At 41.6% G+C, this 20,249-nt stretch overlaps 1 protein-coding gene across 1 annotated transcript; it reads left to right on the top strand.

Annotated features, from left to right (window-relative positions):
• Nucleotides 1–7,304: 7,304 nt before the first annotated feature.
• Nucleotides 7,305–13,572, top strand: LOC138038146 (trimethylamine monooxygenase-like). Its single transcript, XM_068883970.1, has 5 exons — nt 7,305–7,452; nt 8,543–8,728; nt 9,683–9,847; nt 10,346–11,102; nt 12,836–13,572. The coding sequence occupies exons 2-5, from the start codon at nt 8,560–8,562 to the stop codon at nt 13,104–13,106; spliced, it is 1,362 nt and encodes a 453-aa protein (XP_068740071.1). The 5' UTR covers nt 7,305–7,452; nt 8,543–8,559; the 3' UTR covers nt 13,107–13,572.
• The last annotated feature ends 6,677 nt before the right edge of the window (nt 13,573–20,249 follow it).

The following is a 20,249-nucleotide window of genomic DNA, read 5'->3' as shown; positions in this document are numbered from 1 at the left end:
GTTTGTTTATTTACTCTCGGCACCATTATCGACGCGTTCAGATTGCGAAGTGAATTCAACATGACCTTCTCATCGAAAGCGAATCTAAGCTAATCTAAGAGCAAGATTTTCTGGTGGTAAGTGTGTTAAGTTACAGAACATAAAGCAAGTCAGACTGTTATTTATGACAGTTTATGACTGACGTTTCGACAACCAGCACGTTGGTAAGTCAACTGCAGAGTTAATGGATAGTGTGATCTCAGTTGAACAACAACGATTTCCTTTTGTACTGAAAGAGTTGTTTCATGTTAACCCCTGAATGAGTGAATTAAAGATAAAAGTAATAAATCTCTTCAGTTCATTCCCCGGGCCGGTTAACGTGTAACATGTCTTTCAGTACTATCGCAAATTATTATCATTACGTAGGTGATTAATTATAATTCTCTGCGCTGATTGGTTGTACTTGAGTTGATTATTACGCGATTATCACCTAAGGGGGTTTTTTTTTCGAAATGGCCGCAAGCCGTTTTGTCGAGATGACTGACGAAGAAATTAATTGTTTTAAGGGTCTACTGACGTTTTTTTTGGGGTGCGTTGCTAAGGATGTAATAGTTAACTAATTCGAGAGAATTTGACATTATTTTGGTCAGTTTCCGACTTTTGTAAACCAATGACCCTAAATATGACGTCATCATGCCACGCCCATGGTCACGTGACCAATAAAAGAAAACTCTAAATTTGTCTCCGTGCTACACAATTTGGGTGTTTTATCAGTGGTTTCATAATTTGTATTCGTTTTTGCATCCAGCCAAGCATGCTTTTCTTTTTATTTTGAAAAATGTTCTTTTTAGAGAAATAAACGATACTGAAATACCCATAAAATTTTCAAAAAAGATGATTTGAAAAAATCAATGCTTACCTACATTCTGTATCTGGAGGTGAAACGTGCCATATGAAAAAAAATTAATTCAATTTAAAGACCGCCGGAAATTTAGGTTTTTTCTTAAACCGGAAGTCAGTTTGTTTACGCATGCGCAGTTGATCTGAGAATGAGCGTGAGGAAGGGCGAGGAAAAACCTTCGATGCAAACAATATTTCGTGCGGTGATTTTTGCTTGTGAATGGGTTTTCTCGTCAGCTCACTATATGATGACGTCAGTCACCGGAAGTAATATTTCACTTCCCAAGCAACGCGCGAAAAATCCGTCAGTGGGCCCTTAAAGAAAATGCATAGTTTTCAAATAATCACCAATGTAATTATGCTAAAACAATTATTCACCTTGCCTTTGGCGATTAATTGTTAAATGTGCTCCTTTTTCACGATGCCGCATTCTAGCACTATGGCGGGACAATTGTCACAAGAACCTAGTTTAATGGCCTGGGCTCCACGATTCTCCCATACTGAGTTCAGTGGTAAAGTATCCAAACTAGTAATCGGAAGGTCGTAGGTTCGACTCCTGCTAAGGAGCACTCGGATTTTTCCGATCATCCCCAATAGCTCAGTGGTAGAGCATCCGAACTAGTAATCGGAAGGCCGTAGGTTCGACTCCCGCAAAGGAGCACTCGGATTTTTCCGATCATCCCCTATAGCTCAGTGGTCGAGCATCCGAACTAGTAATCGGAAGATCCTAGGTTCGACTCCTGCAAAGGAGCGCTCGGATTTTTCCGATCCTCCCCAATAGCTCAGCGGTAGAGCATCCGAACTATTAATCGGAAGGTCGTGGGTTCTACTCCTGCAAAGGAGCACTCGGATTTTTCCAAGGATCCCTGAGTCTAATCAACAGTGATTTAGATAAACATATACAGGCAAAAACTAGCGATAAAAGAGTCCGACGTTTCGCCGACATCTTGGCGCCACTCTGGACTTAATGACTTACGACGCGGTCGTCAACGATAACGCCACGAAAACGACAAATTTCAGGTTTTGTCGACAACGCGAGCTCACAAATGTGAATCTATCATTCTCTATTTTTACTCTGAAATCAATCGTACCAATTTATTTTTAGGATACTTCGTCCACATTGTACGACACGAACGAGATGGCCTAACCGCGAGAAACTTACTATAATTGTGCAAAGTTATATTTTGAAGTGAGGTTTTCGTCGACGTCGCCGTCGTAGATCGTAAAGTCCCTATTGTCATTCTCAATTCGCGCTAAGGTTTTTGTCTAACTTTTGTAAGTTAATGACTCTGGACTCTTAGTTACTCTTTAAATCGCATATTTAATTTAGTTTCCCTCGACAATGGTGCCAAGACGTCGCCGAAACGTCGGACTCTTTTATCGCTAGTTTTTGCCTGTACATGTTTATCTAAATCACTGTAATTGCGTAATTCCCTCGTAAAAATCAACATTGCAGATTGTACAGTAGAGGTGCAAAGTGTGGATAGCAGTGGTTAAAGACGCACCTTTCTAACACTTTTGAGACTATGCAAAGCAGGGAAGTCGGTCGATAATTCTCTGGCAGAGTCGGGTCGTCCTTTTTGAAAACGGAAGAGACATTTGCACGTTTCCACAGCGCGGGTACCACCCCATGTGACAGAGATAAGTTGAATATTTTACACAAGGAAGGCGCTATCTCAGCAGCTGTATTTTTCAGGAGGGTGAAACGGTTGTGCGCACCCGTGATGTGTTGGCCACACCGGGTGGGTGTTAGCGTGTGTCATCTTGCTTTTATTATTGTTGTTCAAATAATGGCCTGGCTCTCACGAGTCTCCTATAGCATCCGAAGGAGCGGTTGAAAATCGGCAGGGTGATGGTGCGACTCTTGTAGATGAACACTGGGGGTTTTCAGGGTCTCTTCATGATAAAAATTTCCTTGGCTATTAAGATGATTTCTGTCGAAACTTCAGTCATAATCGCCTTCCCAGGATTTACTCTCCTGGGTGATCAAATTTCATCAAGGGAAAGACTTTGCTCATACTCCGGTTTTAGTCTGTTCCACGCTCCCAGATAGGCGGGAAAGCGAATTGCAAAAACGCGTGGCCCCATACGAGGAGAATCGTGAATGTTTCGACCTTTTTAACGCGTTTTCGCTGTTCGCTTTCCCATTTATCTAGGAACCTGGAACAGGGTAATTCAGGTTTGCTTTGAAAATGAGGCTGATGGTGGATTGTTTCGACAACAGCATCAAATGTCGAAAACGATTCTTTATACTGGTGCAACCACTCGAAGCATTGACTCTCGGTGACCGAGAAATTCACGTTTTTGCCGTTTCCGGTGACACCTATGACAGCAAAATGGCAGTTTTTTGTTTTAAAAACCTAACGGGGAAGAGATCGATCATAACTAAGAGGTGACAACTTTAGCAAATAGTTGAAAGCCTTTCCCAAATTGTCTTAACCTCGCTTATCCTCTCATGTAGAATTGATTTGGCCCCACCTTTGGCCTTATTCAGACAATGTGTATGCTGAGAAAATGGAACTTGATTAGGAAAATATTCGTGTCTCCGATGGAATCCGAAGACCCTTGAAGATGAAGCTGGATGCCCTTGTCACTCTTCGGGTAAGCTTTACGGCTCATTAAAAGTACAATTTGGAAGTTAAAATGGAAAAAAAACATATATTAACTTTAGGTGAAAAGATTTATCTTAACTGAAAAAATTAGTCGACGTTTGGTGCATGCCCCTTTTGAATCCTCCCTCTTTCCCTGAAGAAAACCCTTGCCCTCTTCGAATCAAATCTCTTCGCGCTTGTCATCGCGAACGATTTTGTAACAGATAAAGTCTGATAAATGGCAACTTTCCACCGACTACTTGGCTTAGTTGAGCACAGAGGTTTGGCTTCGTAGGTCATGGATGGAATCGGCGGACCAGTATCCAATGTCTTCACATACATGTAACCGTAACAACAAGTTGAAAGACTCTTCCAGTCTTTTACGATAAAGGATTAGACGTTGCAAGGCCCTAGCGCTTCTCAACACACCTCAGTGTTTAATCATAGTTTGTTGCTGCTCCGGTTTGGAATTGAAAGTAACCTACAAAGTTACAGTTCAAAGATTTAACGTTTCGACACTAGCAAGTGTCTTTATCAGGGGTGAAGAAAAACCTTTGGAAGAGTCGTTTTGGAGCGACTTTCGTACGACCTTGAAAAAGTGTTCGTAATTTATTTCACGGACCAATGTTTGGCAAGATTAAAGCTAACCATCTCCTTATTCCCGCCAAGGAAACTCCTAATATGGCGGTAAACAGTTCGATTCCCCAATCACATTATTGCATTTCAAATGACGTCAAAGCGATTAACTTTCCAGAAAGTTCCATGGAGAGATAACGTTGTTTGCATCCCTGTTCACTAAGCCAATGAAAATTCGCGCTCGTTTGTTTTTGTTCGATAAGGCAATTAAATGTTTTGCATTTTTGCGGTTTACCTTCTGTTTTAACGTTTATTTTTCAAGGTCATATGAAAGTCGTCCTATAGAGACGCTAATTTTTTTATGAAGAGGATAATTTCACCCCAGATGGAAACTTGCTAAGTGCCGAAATAATGGGTGTTGTTAAAATACTGTCAATTCCAAACCGTGGTAGCCACAATCTATGACTGAGTGTACGCCTTGTTGCCGTGTGAACCGTTTTATATTCCTTCAGTGTTCATTAACTCTATGGGACGTTGAGAACCAATTTACCTTTTCCAAAAGAGTTAAGAACACTGGTCGCTAAGGTTGAAATGGTGGTATATTGGTGATATTTAACAATTATTCCTCGAGCCCGAATGGGCTCTGAGTCAATAGCCCATGAGGCCGAAGGCCGAATGGGCTATTGACTCAGAGGCCATGAGGGCGAGAGGAATAATTGTTTTAGTAAAATCCAACTAGTTGGTCAAAAAAATATAGAGACAAAGCATCTTTCGCTAGTTAAAGCTAGACTTTAATTGTTGTTTTGGTTTTCAAAGCCGGCGCTTTTCGCTACTAGTGGGCTATAACAAATAGCCTACTAGTAGCTCAACCAATCAGAACGCAGCATTGATAATAGACCACTAGTTGGATTTTACTAAAATGGTATATTTTGGATTCAGAAATGTGTAAATGGCCTGAGCTAAGTTGCCAGGTAGACATAAAAAACGGGCTGGCAAAGGCGCCACAGTTAATGCAATGAAAGAGACACCATTATGGCCAGGTTTTCGACAGTTTTGTAAAGTAGAACACATATTTCTGAAAGCACCGGATGTGACATTTTTGGCATCGCAAGGCACCTTGCGGGCTTCGAAAGCACCAACTACTTAGGGGGGGGGTCTGGGGTCCCTCCCCCTCAGGAAATTGTTTAAGTAGAACACTCAGAAACGCTGTTTCCCGTTTTTCTGGAACCCAAGAATCAGTTTCCCAGGCAAGGCTGGATTTCGCTCAAATTCTCTTTACAAAGTAAGTTAAAAACAAATTATGGTAAAAAAAATATGACAAACCCCTCAAATATTGGCCCATTGCAAGAGTTAACGTTGGCCCATCACACCATCAAATGGGCCTCACACTCTCGTCCATAAGGTGTATTGATAGATGATCAATTAAACTGGTCCAAAGACGCCAGTCAGTGGTGTTAAAAAAGGTTTTGTTGATAAGTTAAACTTGTTAAAACGTAGCAGATTTCTTCCAAAGAATATCCTATTAGACTTGTATTTTAGAGTTATCATGCCGTCGATCGTATGTGGTATATCAGTATGGGGAGGTCTCACAAATAAGGAATTATGTCATTAGAAGCACTGCATTGTAGAGCTGTAAGAATCATCTGTGAGCTACCTTGGGAGATGTCTGATGCAGATGTTATGAAAAAGGCTTATGTATAAAATCCACAGTAACCTGACTCCAGATGCTATGTCAGCTATTATTAAGAATGTTGATAACATTAAGCGATACCAACTTAGGAAAAAACTGAAAATTGATGTCCCTCGTTGTAACAACAACTATATGAGGAACTCTGTAGCTCGAAGAGGAGCAATAGTTTGGAACACGTTGGTTCCTCAACTTAATGACGATATAGACAATGTTAGAAATACGCGATCATGGCAAGACGTTCAATGGCTCCGCTACACCTAGATTTCGACTGCATATCCCCTCAAACATTACATTAAACAGAAGGAAGGAAGATTTTAAGTATAATTAGTGTTAATAATTAGTCAATATCAGAGTACCACCTTTTATTTTAGAATTTTAAGCTTTTATCGTTTTAGATTTGTAAGATATTTTGCTAGTATTTTAAACTGTAAGTAGTAGCTATATGATTTTAGCTGGTGCATATCCTATTTATTTAGTTTCTAATTGATTAAGTTATTTTACTTAATTATTTAGACACGACCCCACAAGCGAACCGTCGCTTTAAATACTTATCGTGTATAAGTAAAGATTATTGATTGATCTCAACATAATGTTTCGTATCATCGGTTACTGTATTCATACACTTCACTCTAAACATTACAGCATAGTAAGGTAACAAAGAACTGTACTTTGCACTTAGCGGTTCTCGAACTCGGACTCTTCAGATCAATGGTCCTGTGTCTTCACTTCGTCTCGGTGAATATTCACCGATAATCGCTTCGCCTTCGGCGAATAATTGTTAAATAATAACGAAAAATAATCGTAACCTGACCCCAGTTTTTCTCTAGGCTTAATTAAGGCTTCAAAAAAGTTTCTTCAATTCATCTAATTGCCGGTATTCAACCTAAGTAAAATGAGGATCACCAATTTAACCCGGCTACAGTAGGTAAAAACGGATTTTACCGGTAACAGCTACTGGTGGATATTTACCGAGCCGCCCAGTGAATAGCGCATTCTGATTGGCTAGCTCGGAGGTGAATAGCAAGTACCATTCACCTCTGAACAAACGGAGGAAATTTTTTTCCGAAAAGTGAGAGTTTTTGCGTAACGCGCGTGGTGAAAAATGTGACTGGTTCTGAAATACATAACCAGCAGTACAAATAAATAAATATACAATATAGGGGAATTTTTGTACTCGTTTCGCGCGTTTTTTTTTTATCATTAAAAACCTCCATACTTGAATAAGAATGAGCACTCTGTGGCAGGACGTCATCGGCTAAAATGAAGCTTGAAGAATAAATAAAACCAGTGGGAATTAAACAGCTGGTTTATTAGGTTACAAAACTGGATTCAAGTTCCTTATTTTCTGTCTTTCTAATCCCTTGCTCATTCTGGTGTAGGGATGGTGGACCCTGCATGGTTATCGCTGAAGACAAACAGATTTGGTGATAGGAGCGGGAATAGAACAAATTTTGTGCCTTAAACAATTTTGCCACGTTGCCCTCTGAAAGCCTTATTTATCAATTCAAATATGATGTATGAGGCAATTAATCACGAATAATGAACACTTCATGGATTTTCCTGTCGTAACGATTACCGTCACTTTCTGTTATGCAAAATCATTTCCGTAGTTACATTTGTCTTCAATAAAAGCCTTGCCACGAATTCATTTGTGACCTGGACAGTCCGAGGTTCAATATTCAAGGGAAGAAGAAGGATATTCTTAGTACATGCGAGGTTGGTTTGGGTTATGCCAGTGTTTTACCGCTGTTTAGAATTCTGTTTTTCATTTAGAATCCTGCAGACTTGTACAAAGAGGTAGATACGTTAACTAAAGATTTCAATAGCAAAATAATGATTGATCAAATAAGAGTGCGGCTGGAGGGTTCATTGAATTGTCTGCGTGAGCTGGTATTATTGGTAAGCTGACCAACTTTACAGTCTTTCGCAATTTCAGAACTTACGCCAACCGAGTTGCAAGCCTAATCATGCTCTATAACCTTTATTAACTTTCTTAACCCGTTACCTCCGCCGGTCGAATCACAAGCAGTTATTGTAAATTCAGTATTTCAAGTAGATGACATTAAATCTTCAATCAGGGATTCTTTACCAGATGTTTTTTTTTAACGGCATGGTTTGCTGTATACCACACGTCCAACAAATCCGTTCTTGCCTCATGCATTTCCAAGTCTTGGACAAGCCAAATACTTTATGAATCTGTTATTGTCCAACCCCTAGCTACTTATAAAAACTGCTTTAAAATGGTTTAAATATAATATCGACAGGGCAAATATCATCCATCCTATCAACCGTCAGTTCATTCAATCGATCTTCAATGAAATTGATTTACAAGAGTCAGTATCGTGGTCAAAGATGCTGACCCTTCTGTAGTCAAGGTTTTGTGGTTAGGTAACCACCTTACTGAGCGATTCGTAGAAACGGTACGATTAACTAAATTTACCCTGTGAAAACAGCGATCACACACTCCAGGGATTAAGTAAGGGAAATGTATTGACTCGACAAACCCATAAGTTATAGAAAACATAATTTAGCTCTTCTACTGATGACGGGCCGGATTCTTCTCCGTATTCACTCGTTTCGAAAACTCGAGAAAGGGATTAAAGTCTTCCAAATGCATGGCTCTCAAGCTTATCTAACACCTTGCAGAAACGACCCGTTATCTTCACCCCCGAGAAGAGTTGACTGGAGTGAACGAGGGGTTTGCATTGAGTCTCGCGCTATTTTTTTTTTTATATCGAAGAAACGCTCACCGCCTGCCTTGACTGTCTGGTTCAATTCAACTCTTTGTTTTTGTTTTCTTGCAAAGCTTAAAGGGAATCGAAGATGTCTCAAGCCAAGCTGCGCGTTTGTGTTATTGGTGCAGGACCTAGTGGGATGTCTGTGCTATACCAGTTTAATCAACTGAAGGCGCAGGGACAAGAAGTACCCGAGATTGTTTGTTTCGAGAAACAGTCGAATTGGGGAGGACTCTGGAAATATACCGACGAAACTGGTAAGACTTGCAAGAAAGAAGGAAATCTTACCTATGGCATACATTAATTAATCATAACCGCTTCTTGATAACTCTCGCAAAGTTGTCACCATCCCGTTGTTTTAGATCGGTATGACTTAGGTTAGCAACGATTTCCCAGTGAGACACACCGCTCCGTGACTGTTACGGCTAAAACCCAGAGATTTTCTCTGCCGAAAATGGGTGGGAGGGGAAAAGGTGGGTAAAGCTCTTAATGAAAAATGAAAGGGCAAAGGGATGTGAGTTTGCGGGTAAATTAAACACACAAACGAACGAGTAAAGGCGTCACACAAACGAACGAGTAAAGGCGTGGTGTGCCTTAAGCACATGAATCGAGGGTGGTCGCACACAGATCGAGCTCTTTGACAATGTGCAGTGTACTTACATACTTCATTGAATTCTCCCCATAGGAGCTTTTCGGGGGCCAATGAAATCAAATCAACGAAACAAGAACAACTGTTAACGACCCCAACTGGTCAGAGGCAAACTAGATGGGTATTTACAAGTGCAGCCGAGAGGTTTAACCAGGGACTAAAAGGAACAAATTCAACGAGTGATCAGAACGAGTCTTGAACCCGGGCCAGTCTCCGGTTCTCAAGGCAAGCGCCAAAACCACTGGGCCGCACTGCCTCTTCATTAAAAAAACTCCTAATGGCAATTTATCCGTACTATGTTAAGAGATGTCCTCTGTCGTCCTTTATAAAACCCCCGCCCCGTCCCCTTTTTTCTTGCGCCGGCTGGAAATATCGGGGGTTTCGTCTCGGTGTTGCTGTTTGTTGATCGCCATCTTGGGTAATCAGTTGTGTTTAAATGAATTCGAACAAAAGCAGAGCGTGAAGAAGCGACCACTTTTATAATGCGTCTTCGTGTTTGACTTATTCCCACGAGATGTGTTTCGTGTGGCTTGTCCATTTTACAGCGATGTCTTTTTCATAGGTTCAGATCAATATGGGGAACCAGTGCACGGCAGCATGTACCGAGGCTTGTGGTCAAATGGTCCCAAGGAATGCTTGGAATTTCCTGATTATACCTTCGAAGAACACTTTAAGAAGCCTGTTCCATCATACCCTCCCAGACAAGCCATTTATGATTATCTGAAAGGTTAGTATTCAATTCAAAGCTTAAAAAAACAGCCTCTGCTGTCACGGACGTGGATAAATTTGAACATAGTTTTACCTCCTTTCTGTTGTCGTTCCTGTAAGGTACCAAGTGAAAGTACCCTGAGATAAAAACGAACAGAATTGTTTAGTTACAAGCCATTCATAAGCAAAAGAGAGCTAATTGCCCACGTGACTTCATAGGTACATTGCACGTGTCCTTTTCCTGTTTCACGCGGATTGGAACGAATTAACATGGCCGCCTGATGATAGCTGGATCTTTCCATTTGACCAATAGAGAGGGTTGTACAACGTTAACGAGAAAAAGAACGCTGCATGCAAAACAATCGGCAAAAAAAAAGGCTCTGCCCGACCTGCGCGTGCGTTTTACATTTTCGTACATTCCTAAAATTTCGTATCTTCCAAAATCATGACTCTCAGTGTGATGATGTTTTTAATGAAAGTTACTTGAAATGAAATTGAGACATTGTGGTCATCTCAGGTCGTTGGACAAAAGACGATCTTCGTCCTTGGATTCGTTTCAACCATGTTGTTCGACAAGTGACCTTCAACGACGCAACCAGCGACTTTTCAGTGGTTGTCAAAAATCTCCCAGAGGACAAAGTTCTTCCAGTCGAGAGATTCGACTACCTAATAGTAGCCGTTGGCCATTTTTCTGCCCCAAACGTGCCACACTTTCCTGGAATGGACCAATTTCCTGGTCGAGTTATCCATTCACACGATTTCAGGGACGCCTCTCAGTTTAAGGACAAGAGAGTTCTTGTGGTTGGTTCAAGCTATTCTGCAGAAGACATTGCTCTTCAATGCCTCAAGTATGGCGCCAAAAATATTATTTGCACATGGAAAACAAAACCGATGGGTTTCAAGTGGCCCTCTCAGGTGTCAGAGAAGCCACTTTTGACCAAGATCGAGGGAAGAACTGTCCAGTTTGGAGATGGAACCTCAGCAGAAGTAGACGACATTATTCTGTGCACTGGATACCATTACTTCTATCCGTTCCTAGAAGAACGTCTTTGCCTCAAAACGTCCAACGTCTTTTACCCCGAAGGATTGTACAAGGCTATTCTGTGGACAGGCGGAGGAAGCAACAAGGTTCTTTACATTGGGGCATTAAACCAGTTCTACAGCTTCACCTTGTTTGACATACAAGGATTTTGGGCAGTTAATTATATCACTGGAAAAATTAAACTTCCCAATCAGAAAGATATGGAAAACGATATGAAGCTGTGGATTTCCAGGTAGGCGTTAATGATACTGTTAATAAAATGCCTTTCTTTGGTCAAAGAAACAATCTGTTAAAGGCGGAGGTGGTGAAAAGAGACTAATCATCACTGTTATATGCAATGCAACGTCAAACATATTTATAAACTTGAATATTGCGGATAGACAACGACCGTTATTGTTAACAGATTTTTTTATTCAGGCGCATTTCCTGTATACGCGCATGCGCACGCAAGGCTATTTACAGGTGCAAATGTTGAGTAGCTTAAGGACGGTGCCTACTGGTTATTGAATATGCGGGGGAAGCAGATGCTAACAAGTTTTATTGAAATCCAAAAAGAGAATTAGGGGTAACCACGCATTTTTCGAAGATAATTCATCAACAATATTTGTAAAAAGCTTTAAAATACAAAGCAATGTATGGCGTTCTTTTCCAAATTGAAGCTTATTTGTCTCTGAAAATGCATGGTTACCTCCAATTTTCTTTTTGGATACCAAGAGCACTTGCTAAGTTCTGCTTTCTGCGCATAGTTTTGAACCGCGAAAAAATATCCCTGGATTAATAAGCGCCACCCGTAGGAAATGCGAGTATCTCAAGATGCGCAGAACGTAGGCGCAATAATAATAGTAGGCACCGTCCTTAAAATAAGTGCCACCGAGCGTATATTTCCAACCCAAATCCATCGAAGATCCCGTCTTGCCAAGACAGGGTGAACGTTCCTACCTCGAGCAAAAGAAAGACAACGGTGACCATTTAAATAATGATGTTGATGATGAAAAACTCATGATTTAATTGTTAATTATATTTACCACATACGGGGCAAAATTACTGAATGCTGATTGGCTGAGACGGAGAGCATTTTCCTTAATCACGAGGGCACTTTTGATAATCAAGAGGGCATGATTACTTGATCCTGATTGGTTAACAGTTGCTTAACCAGAGCAAGCGAAGTTAAAGGAGAATCTTTTTCCAGATTAAACTAAAGTCTGGGAATCTTACTCGGGCCACATTGGTGGGAGGCGAATGCGCTCACCACTGCGTCATCCCTAGCTGCTTCCCCTCAAGATCACCCACTAGCATTTCTCTGGAGACAGTATATTGGTTGGGCATCAATACCTTTTCGTATACTCCTTTCTCGAATAAAGTAGCCCCGATATCCTAAACCCCGAAACAAAGTCAAATCGATTCTGGGAGAGCGTTTAAAGTCGTCTTCTTTCTACTTGGTCATTACTAACGTAAAATATGACGATGTTGATGGCTAACAGGATAGGTTACGAAATGTTACCTATAGCTTTAGTATTCTACCTGCAGCCTAGACCAACAGAAAGTAATGATTCTTGAGGTGGCAATTCCTGGTCTGCATTTGGGTCAAGGCATCTTCAAATAAAACAGAAACGAAATTATGTTTCCGGAGATATCTGTATAGCTAGTATAAGGCCAGTAAAGGTTGCAATCATACCGTGTTATAAACCTTATTCCAAAATGGCCGAGATTTTAGTATTCTTTTGTTTGATTAAAAATTGGCCCTTTTGGCCTCGTTCAAGGTTAAATATTCTTTTGAATTTTACGTTTGAAATCGAGATGAAAACGGCCAATTTGCAATCAAGCAAAACAATATTAAAATGGAGGTCAATTTGGAATAAGGTGTAAGGCGTCCGATGAAGGGCAACATGTGACAGAGTTGCGTGACGGGTTCTTCTCTTGCGCCTAGGCGAATTTTTAACCCGTTTACCAACTGTTAATTTTCAGAATGAAACCATTGCGAGGCAAAGATGAGCAGATCGACTTCCAAACAAACTACATAGCTGACCTTGCCAAGGAAACGAATTACATGTACAACTTGGATGCATCGGCGGTTTGGCACGCTTGGACCAAGTACAAAAGGGAGGAAGACATCACCACTTACAGAAGTCAAAGCCATAGCAGTATATTTACTGGAAAAAAGTCCCCCATGCCTCACATTCCATTTATGAAAGAATTCGATGATTCTTTGCAGCACTTCCTCGACCTTGGACAGTGATTTTAAAAAAGTACTTTACTCTTAAACTAAAAATTTCTTTATTTATTTCAAGTGCTCGGCATAGTTGAAATGAATCATCTATGTCGTATTTTTGTGAGAGCGTGTAGCTGCTTGAGGGATTTTTCCAGCAATATAGCTTTGTCTTAAGCCAAACTATTCAATATCATTTTTAAGAGGATGTCGATTTTCAATCATCGTAAACTGAAAGAAGTTATTTGTCGTGACTGACTCGGTGATACTCGGAAAAAGCCGACTGAAAACACTCTTGTTCTCTAATCACTCTGCAGTGAAACGAAAACAAATCATTTTCACTCTAGAAACCATGAAACGCAGACAAGAATCAGGAATAGGCATCTCGTTTATTGATAGCTAGAACACGGGCAAAATAAATGAATAAACATACTACAAACTACAGCTAACGAAGACGTAAGCTAACAATAATGACAATAATATACAATGTGGTAATAACCTTTCTGAAAGATTAAAGACAATAACAAAAAAGATAACAAATACAAGAAAATTTACAAAACGGTAGCGAGAGATGCCGTCAACTGACCTTGAATCTGCAAGGAACACCTTATATACCTGATCACAAATAACCACGCACAGTGTCAAAATAACTCACGCGACAAATACCAACACACCCGTATGCAAAGCACTGAAGCAACGTGCATTCCTTAACGCGAGAAAATACGCGCATCTCAACACATCTCCTTAATGTTTTCTGTATTCACTCTCCACATTACAACAAAGTAAGGGAACAAAGAACTGTACTATACACTTACCGGTATTCGAACTCGGACCCTTCAAATCAATAGCCCTGTTTCTTCATCACCACACTACCACGACAAACATGCTCAATCCAGCACAGTTCTGTTCATTACTGACTTTGTATAATAAGTCAATTGATATCCAGTTATTATAACGAAAACTAATTAAAACCTGACCCTAATTGTTCTCTAGGCTTAATTTAGGCTCCAAAAAAAGTTTCTTCAATTCATCTGTGTGCGTATTCAACCTAAGTAAAATGAGGATCACCAATTTAAAGGGACAGTTTCACAGTTGTACGCATGTCCAAGCTTTGGCGCTTACAGTTGTAACTTTTACGGTTTCTTACTGAACCAGATGATATTCATTAATCACAGAGAGTATTAAAGCAAATACATTGAATGACTGAGGCCCAAATTTGGAGGAAGATACTGCGGGCTTACACAGAAAATATCAAATTTAGTTTTGACCATCAAATTTATTGTACGGGTCGAACATTTTATCATAAGCACGAGTTGTCACAACGCACGAGTTATCTATTCACATGCAGTAGGTTCACAACACAAAAAATGATTGCAAAAGTAATTGCAATGAGTAATTCCTCTTCTATGGCATTGTTCCGTTTCCTGTATCAGTGCTTTCGTTTGTTTCAATAACAATGAAATTAATCAAGTGAAGCTATGATCCTCGCAGTTATGAACGCAATTTTTGCAATTGTTTTTATGAGATTTCATCATGTCTGAGAAGAATAAACAAGTTTTACGAATTCAAAAACCCACTCGGCCATCCAAACCTCCAAGCAAGAAGAAGACAGAAGTCACACAAACATGCGGAGGAAATAACGCTAAGACCATTCTCAAAGAAATGGAGGAGATAAAGGTATTATCACCCTTGTCATCCATCTCACCCTCGCCCACTGTGCAACTCTTGGAGCAGACATACTAACAAGGGGAAGTGTAGAAGGCCAATGAAACTGCTACCATCCCCGATGACCCGTCAACAGAGGTTAATGCAACATGCCCTTTTCATGGTTGTTTGTTGGAGCATCGAACATCAGACAACGGTTTTAATTACGTAAAATGTCCTGAGTACAGGCCCTGTGCTTTCATTGCAAGCCAGCAAGAAGTACACCTGGTGATTAACACCGACAAAGTGCACTCCAAATGACCAAAGATGCTTTGTAACTGCGATACACCTTGCCACTTTAAAACAGAGCAAAACTGAGAAGAACCCTGGACGCGTGTATTTCGGCTGTTGGACTCTCACATGCCCTTACTTCCAATGGTTGGACACTCCCCGGAACCACAAGATCCTAGTCTTCACCTTAGAGAAACTGAATCCGCCACTGCAACATTCTCGATACCCAGGTATTGAACCACGCCTGGTTGCTTACCAACCAAAGAAGAAACAGGACGTTGTGCCATAACGACATCACCCGTACAAGCAGCGTCGAAGATCGTTCGAGAACACATCCCAAGCACCGTTCGCCTTTTAAATGGCTTGTCGCCTGGCCCAGCGCGATTCTCATCATGAATAACTTCACTTTTAAGCCACTACCTTCAAATCCACGGCACAGCTATGGGCACTAAAATGGCCCCCTCTTTGCTAACCTCTTCCTTGGGCTTTTCGAAAAAAATGCTCTAAGGAACGCCCCGTTTCAACCCCATTCTTGGTTGAGATACATCGATGACATTTTTATGATCTGGACTGAAAGTCCGGAGAACCTTAAAATTTTCATCGATTATCTCAACAGCATTCACCCTAACATAAAATTCACTAGCTCACACTCTCCCACCAATGTTCCTTTCCTAGACGTTAACGTCGCACTAACTAGTGACGGAAACATAAATACATAACTATACACGAAACCTACGGACAAACACCAACATTTACTTTATTCCTCCTGTCATCCTCTACACACAAAAAAGGCCATTCCTTTCAGCCTAGCACTCCGCCTATGAACGAATTTGTTCTACCGACGAAACGTTCAAGATTCGCACCACTGAAATAACGACATACCTTCTGAAACGAGGTTACAAACGCGACTTTGTTACTAAACAAATACAAAGCGCTGCAGACGGACATTCCCCGCATACATACCCTACAACCTAAACAGATAAACAAACCCGAACGCATACCTTTCATAACGACCAATAATTCATCACTTCCTTCCGTTTCATCTTCAACATAATAAAAAAACACTACAATCTACTTCTTTCCTCTGACCGCTGCTTTCCGACATCTACCTGTCGTGGCTTTTAGGCGCTGCCCTAACCTTCGAGACCTGCTGGTAACAGCTAAACTCAGTGTCCCCTAATGTAACTCATTCTAATTCCGCACGTCCTTCCGGCTCTTTTCGCTGTGGCAAAAACTGCGCTACCTGTCCTTACATTTTCCATGGACTAACCAACTACACATTCTTCTCTACTGGGGAAACACGCTCCATTAATTCCCACATAACTTGCGAAACTAAAAACCTTATCTACATGATTCAATGTAACAGATGCCATATACAGTACATAGGAGAAACTAAACGACTTTTAAAAGACCGTTTTAATGAACACCGCCACAGTTTAGATAACGCTAACACCAAATCCAAACCTACTACAGTCGCAGAACATTTCCTCTCCTCTCCCCACAACATCTCTAAGGACATGCAATTGATTCCTATCCAAAAAATATTTTCTGACAGAGACTCGATCCGTAAGGCCATGGAAGCTTTTTTAATGTCAAAAGGCAGGACAATTGATCCCAACGGTCTTAATATCCGCGAAGAAACGAATTAGATTTCAGCTTATTATTTAGAGTCATTTCCGTTATTTTTCCGTTACTCTTAGTATTTAAATTCAAATTCGTTGTAACTGCCATGTTTTATTACATTTTTCCAGTATTACGTCAACATCCATTTACTATATATATGTACATAGGAACAATTCAATGTAAACTCTCATTGTACCTGAAGAAGGATGGTTTGGCCAGCCGAAATAAACGGTACACCACTAAAATCAAATCTACGTTGTATCGGCTCTTGCTTAAAATATTTAGTTTCTCAACTTGTAATTACGCCGATCAGATCAGGCCACTGATCCAACGTACACCGACAGGAAGTCGGTGGTGGTCATGATCCCAAACTTATTGACGCCTCAGTAGTTTCTCATACGGCGGATTTGTCTCAATGTACCGCACATAAACATGATCACGTGTAACTCCTAGGACACAAGCGGATCACGCCTGTCAAGCTGCCAATAAACGGCTACAGCGTACATACCCATCATCTTGTAAAGTCAACGGGTTATCGCGGCGCAATTATTGGATCACAAAGAAAGCTGATACTGTGTGCGCTTTTGGAAATTTGGCACAAATCAGCCAAGGATTACAGTGAGTGGATGGTCGGACGGGGTGGGGCGTAGAGATGGCACGCCAGATGCATGCCATGACCCTCCCTCATCGAGTGCCAATAAAAAGCAAAATATGCCATTGTGTGATTGGTGGGGATTCAGGGTGGTTTAGTGGTCATCAACCGTGCTTCCCACCTCTGCGACCCGGGTTCAACTCTGGCTCGGGTCGTATGTGAGCAGAGTTTCAGTCGATCTCAATCTGACTCCGAGGGTTTTTACTCCGGGTACTCCGGTTTTCCTCCCTCCTCAAAATCGACTCCCGTCCTATTCCATCAGGCTGTGGTGCTGTGCTCCGAGGTCATACATGGGTCGTGTTCAGGGGCCGAGCGCCTAGCCCGCAGCACAGCTCCTTCGGTCCGACCTCGTTGAGCTGCACCCTTAGTAAATCAGTCTCCGACTGCGAGAAAGGGCGATTAGCAGGTCAGATATTGGTTCCTAATGATGTTACCGGTCCATCATACATTGAGGGACAAATGTTTTGTGGTTACAAAAGCGTCGTACTTGCTCCCTGTTTTTCATATAACCCGATGATGAGAAGCGTTCATTTCTATAGTGAGGTGTCAAGAGCTCTTTTTAAAAAGAGTAAAAAAAGACGCGGGATTGTCTTGAAAGAATTCCTAGCACAAACCTGGTAGATAAAGACGAAGTTACCTCTCGCTGCTCGGAGTTTCAAAGAATAGGCCCTTTGCATGAAACTGTCACAGCGTATAAAATCTGCCCCGCTGGATGGTAAGGCACGCACTGGGACATCCAAAACAAAGAAATGTCACACTTGGCTGGTTGAAATCGCTTTGTTTTGGAGGCTGTTGCATTCTTTTGCCATCCAGCATGGCGGATTTTGTACCATGTGACATTATCATGCAAAGAGCCCATTCCTCGAGTTCAAAAGCAACAGTTACACGAGCACCATCTCCGAAGAAAGAGATGTCGCCTTCCAATGCGTAAGGATATAATCGAAGCGTTCTGGAAAATCTATGAAAATCAAGCTTGGGAGCATTATTCAAAGCTTAATAGAGCAGAAGAATCTGATGCATGTCTAAAACTAACCATATTATCGGTTAAAAAAATTATATTTTAAAATCTTGGCGGGAAGAGTGTATGATGATGTTTTCCCCGGTAGAACAACATCATATATGGTACTTTTTAATGATCGATGGGTGCAAAGACTGATTAAGGAGAAAGACAATATTGAGAAGATGAAAGAAAGATTGATCGCTCGAAGCGTGTCATTGGAAGGTTCCATTCAACCAATCAATGTCCAGATCCATGTACCAAAAGACCTCACTGTTTCACCAAAACGGCAGTTGGCAACGACAGGGACAGAAACAGACCATGAATGAGACATTGAGTTTAGAGGAGGCCCCTAGGACAAGGCAAATAGGGCATCGTCAAGCCTTTATCTTTGAACAGGCATTGAAAGAAAAAGTCTAGGAACTGAAATCGGGGGATGATTCAATGAAAGACAATGATATGCAAGGTCAATGCCAAACAATACAGAAGCTGGATAAGCGTTGCTCCATCTCGAAAATTCCATCATCAAACATACCACACAATGGGCGACCATCAAACAAGAGGAGCCGGTCGCGCGAAAACGTATAGAAGAAGAAGAGCAGGATATAAAGGAGATAGATAATCGCATTTTGGAAATGAGACGAGAACTGAACGGTCTGAAACGTTTAAATCAGAGTTATCAAGCACTGTACGAAGCCAATCCAAAGTGCCAGACTTTTCCGAATCCAAAGGATGGGGTAGCCTTTTTCCACAGCCTTTTCCAATTCTGGGGTACACCACCTTCCTGTCAAAGAACGTTCTTGGTCATCATGAGCGCACCTGGCCGCCTTGTCATGCAATGGTTTCTCGATATCTCCTTCGACACAGGTACGGCGCAATGGAAAGGTTACGTTACCGTGGGTACGGTAAGGCAGCACAGGATGGAACAGACCTCGTGACGGGAGGATGGTGCATTGCGCCAGACCAAAGTACTGGGAGATGTCTGTGGTGGACGGTTGATACAAGATGGTAAGGTGCCCAAGAGGGTAACGGCAGTTTTTTGTTCACCCAAGGATAGAGGCTCGTATAATCGTAGTAAAGGATTTCTTCGTCTGACAAGGTTCACTTTGGCGTCATAATAGAGGCAAACAGCATTAGTGCGACACCCAAAGAAAGCATCTCGCGGCACCATTGGCTCTTGAATATTCAAAGTACGGGTGAACTGGGCAACGTCAGGGTCACATGCTTTCAGGGCTCGCCATTTACACTCCCAGATGGAGACAACCGTGTAACCTTTGTCTCGGATACTCTCATACACATCATCCATGCTGCGATCATCCAAACAGCGGTAGGCTTCCATGCGTTAAGGGTAGGAAGTGGGGCAGCCGTGCCAGAAACAACCCAAGAACTCGTACACAGTCTGGGAGTCCGCACCGTAACCATCCACTGTCCAATGCGTATCGGGAAGACGGTATTCACCGGAAGTCCGGGCATGCTGGATCCACGGACGATGCAGGGGGTGGTGCGTGTGCATGATATGATGTCTGGGTTGGCATTCGCCATGTCATCATGTTGCTGTAACAGTTGTTCTTCTTGGTTGCAAGCTAGCCAGGCCGCTTGGCGAAGACGATGCTGCTGCCACAACAACCATTCTAGAGCCACTTTGAAATGATTGGTCACCAACTGCCAGCCACGCACAGGTTCGGGCGTTTGGCTTTGTAAACCTCTTGGTTATCGGGACAGTCACCCTGGCAGCAAGCTGGGCAATGTATCCCTTGTGCTTTGGTGAATGCATGCCCACCTTCATCACTGTACGGATGCAGACACTGTCCGCAAAAGTAACCTTACAATACAATACAAATAAAATTTTTATTGTCTACTCCCCATGGAGGCTTTTCAGAGACAATAATAATAATAAAGATACATGTACTTAAAAAGCACTAAAAAAGACTATCGATAAACAATTATTAAGAAACTATTTACATAT

The sequence above is a fragment of the Montipora capricornis genome, chromosome 2 (assembly GCF_036669925.1).
Source record: "Montipora capricornis isolate CH-2021 chromosome 2, ASM3666992v2, whole genome shotgun sequence".
Classification (NCBI taxonomy): domain Eukaryota; kingdom Metazoa; phylum Cnidaria; class Anthozoa; order Scleractinia; family Acroporidae; genus Montipora; species Montipora capricornis.
The sequence above is the reverse complement of the archived record's forward strand: the minus strand, read 5'-3'. Positions and strand labels throughout refer to the sequence as shown.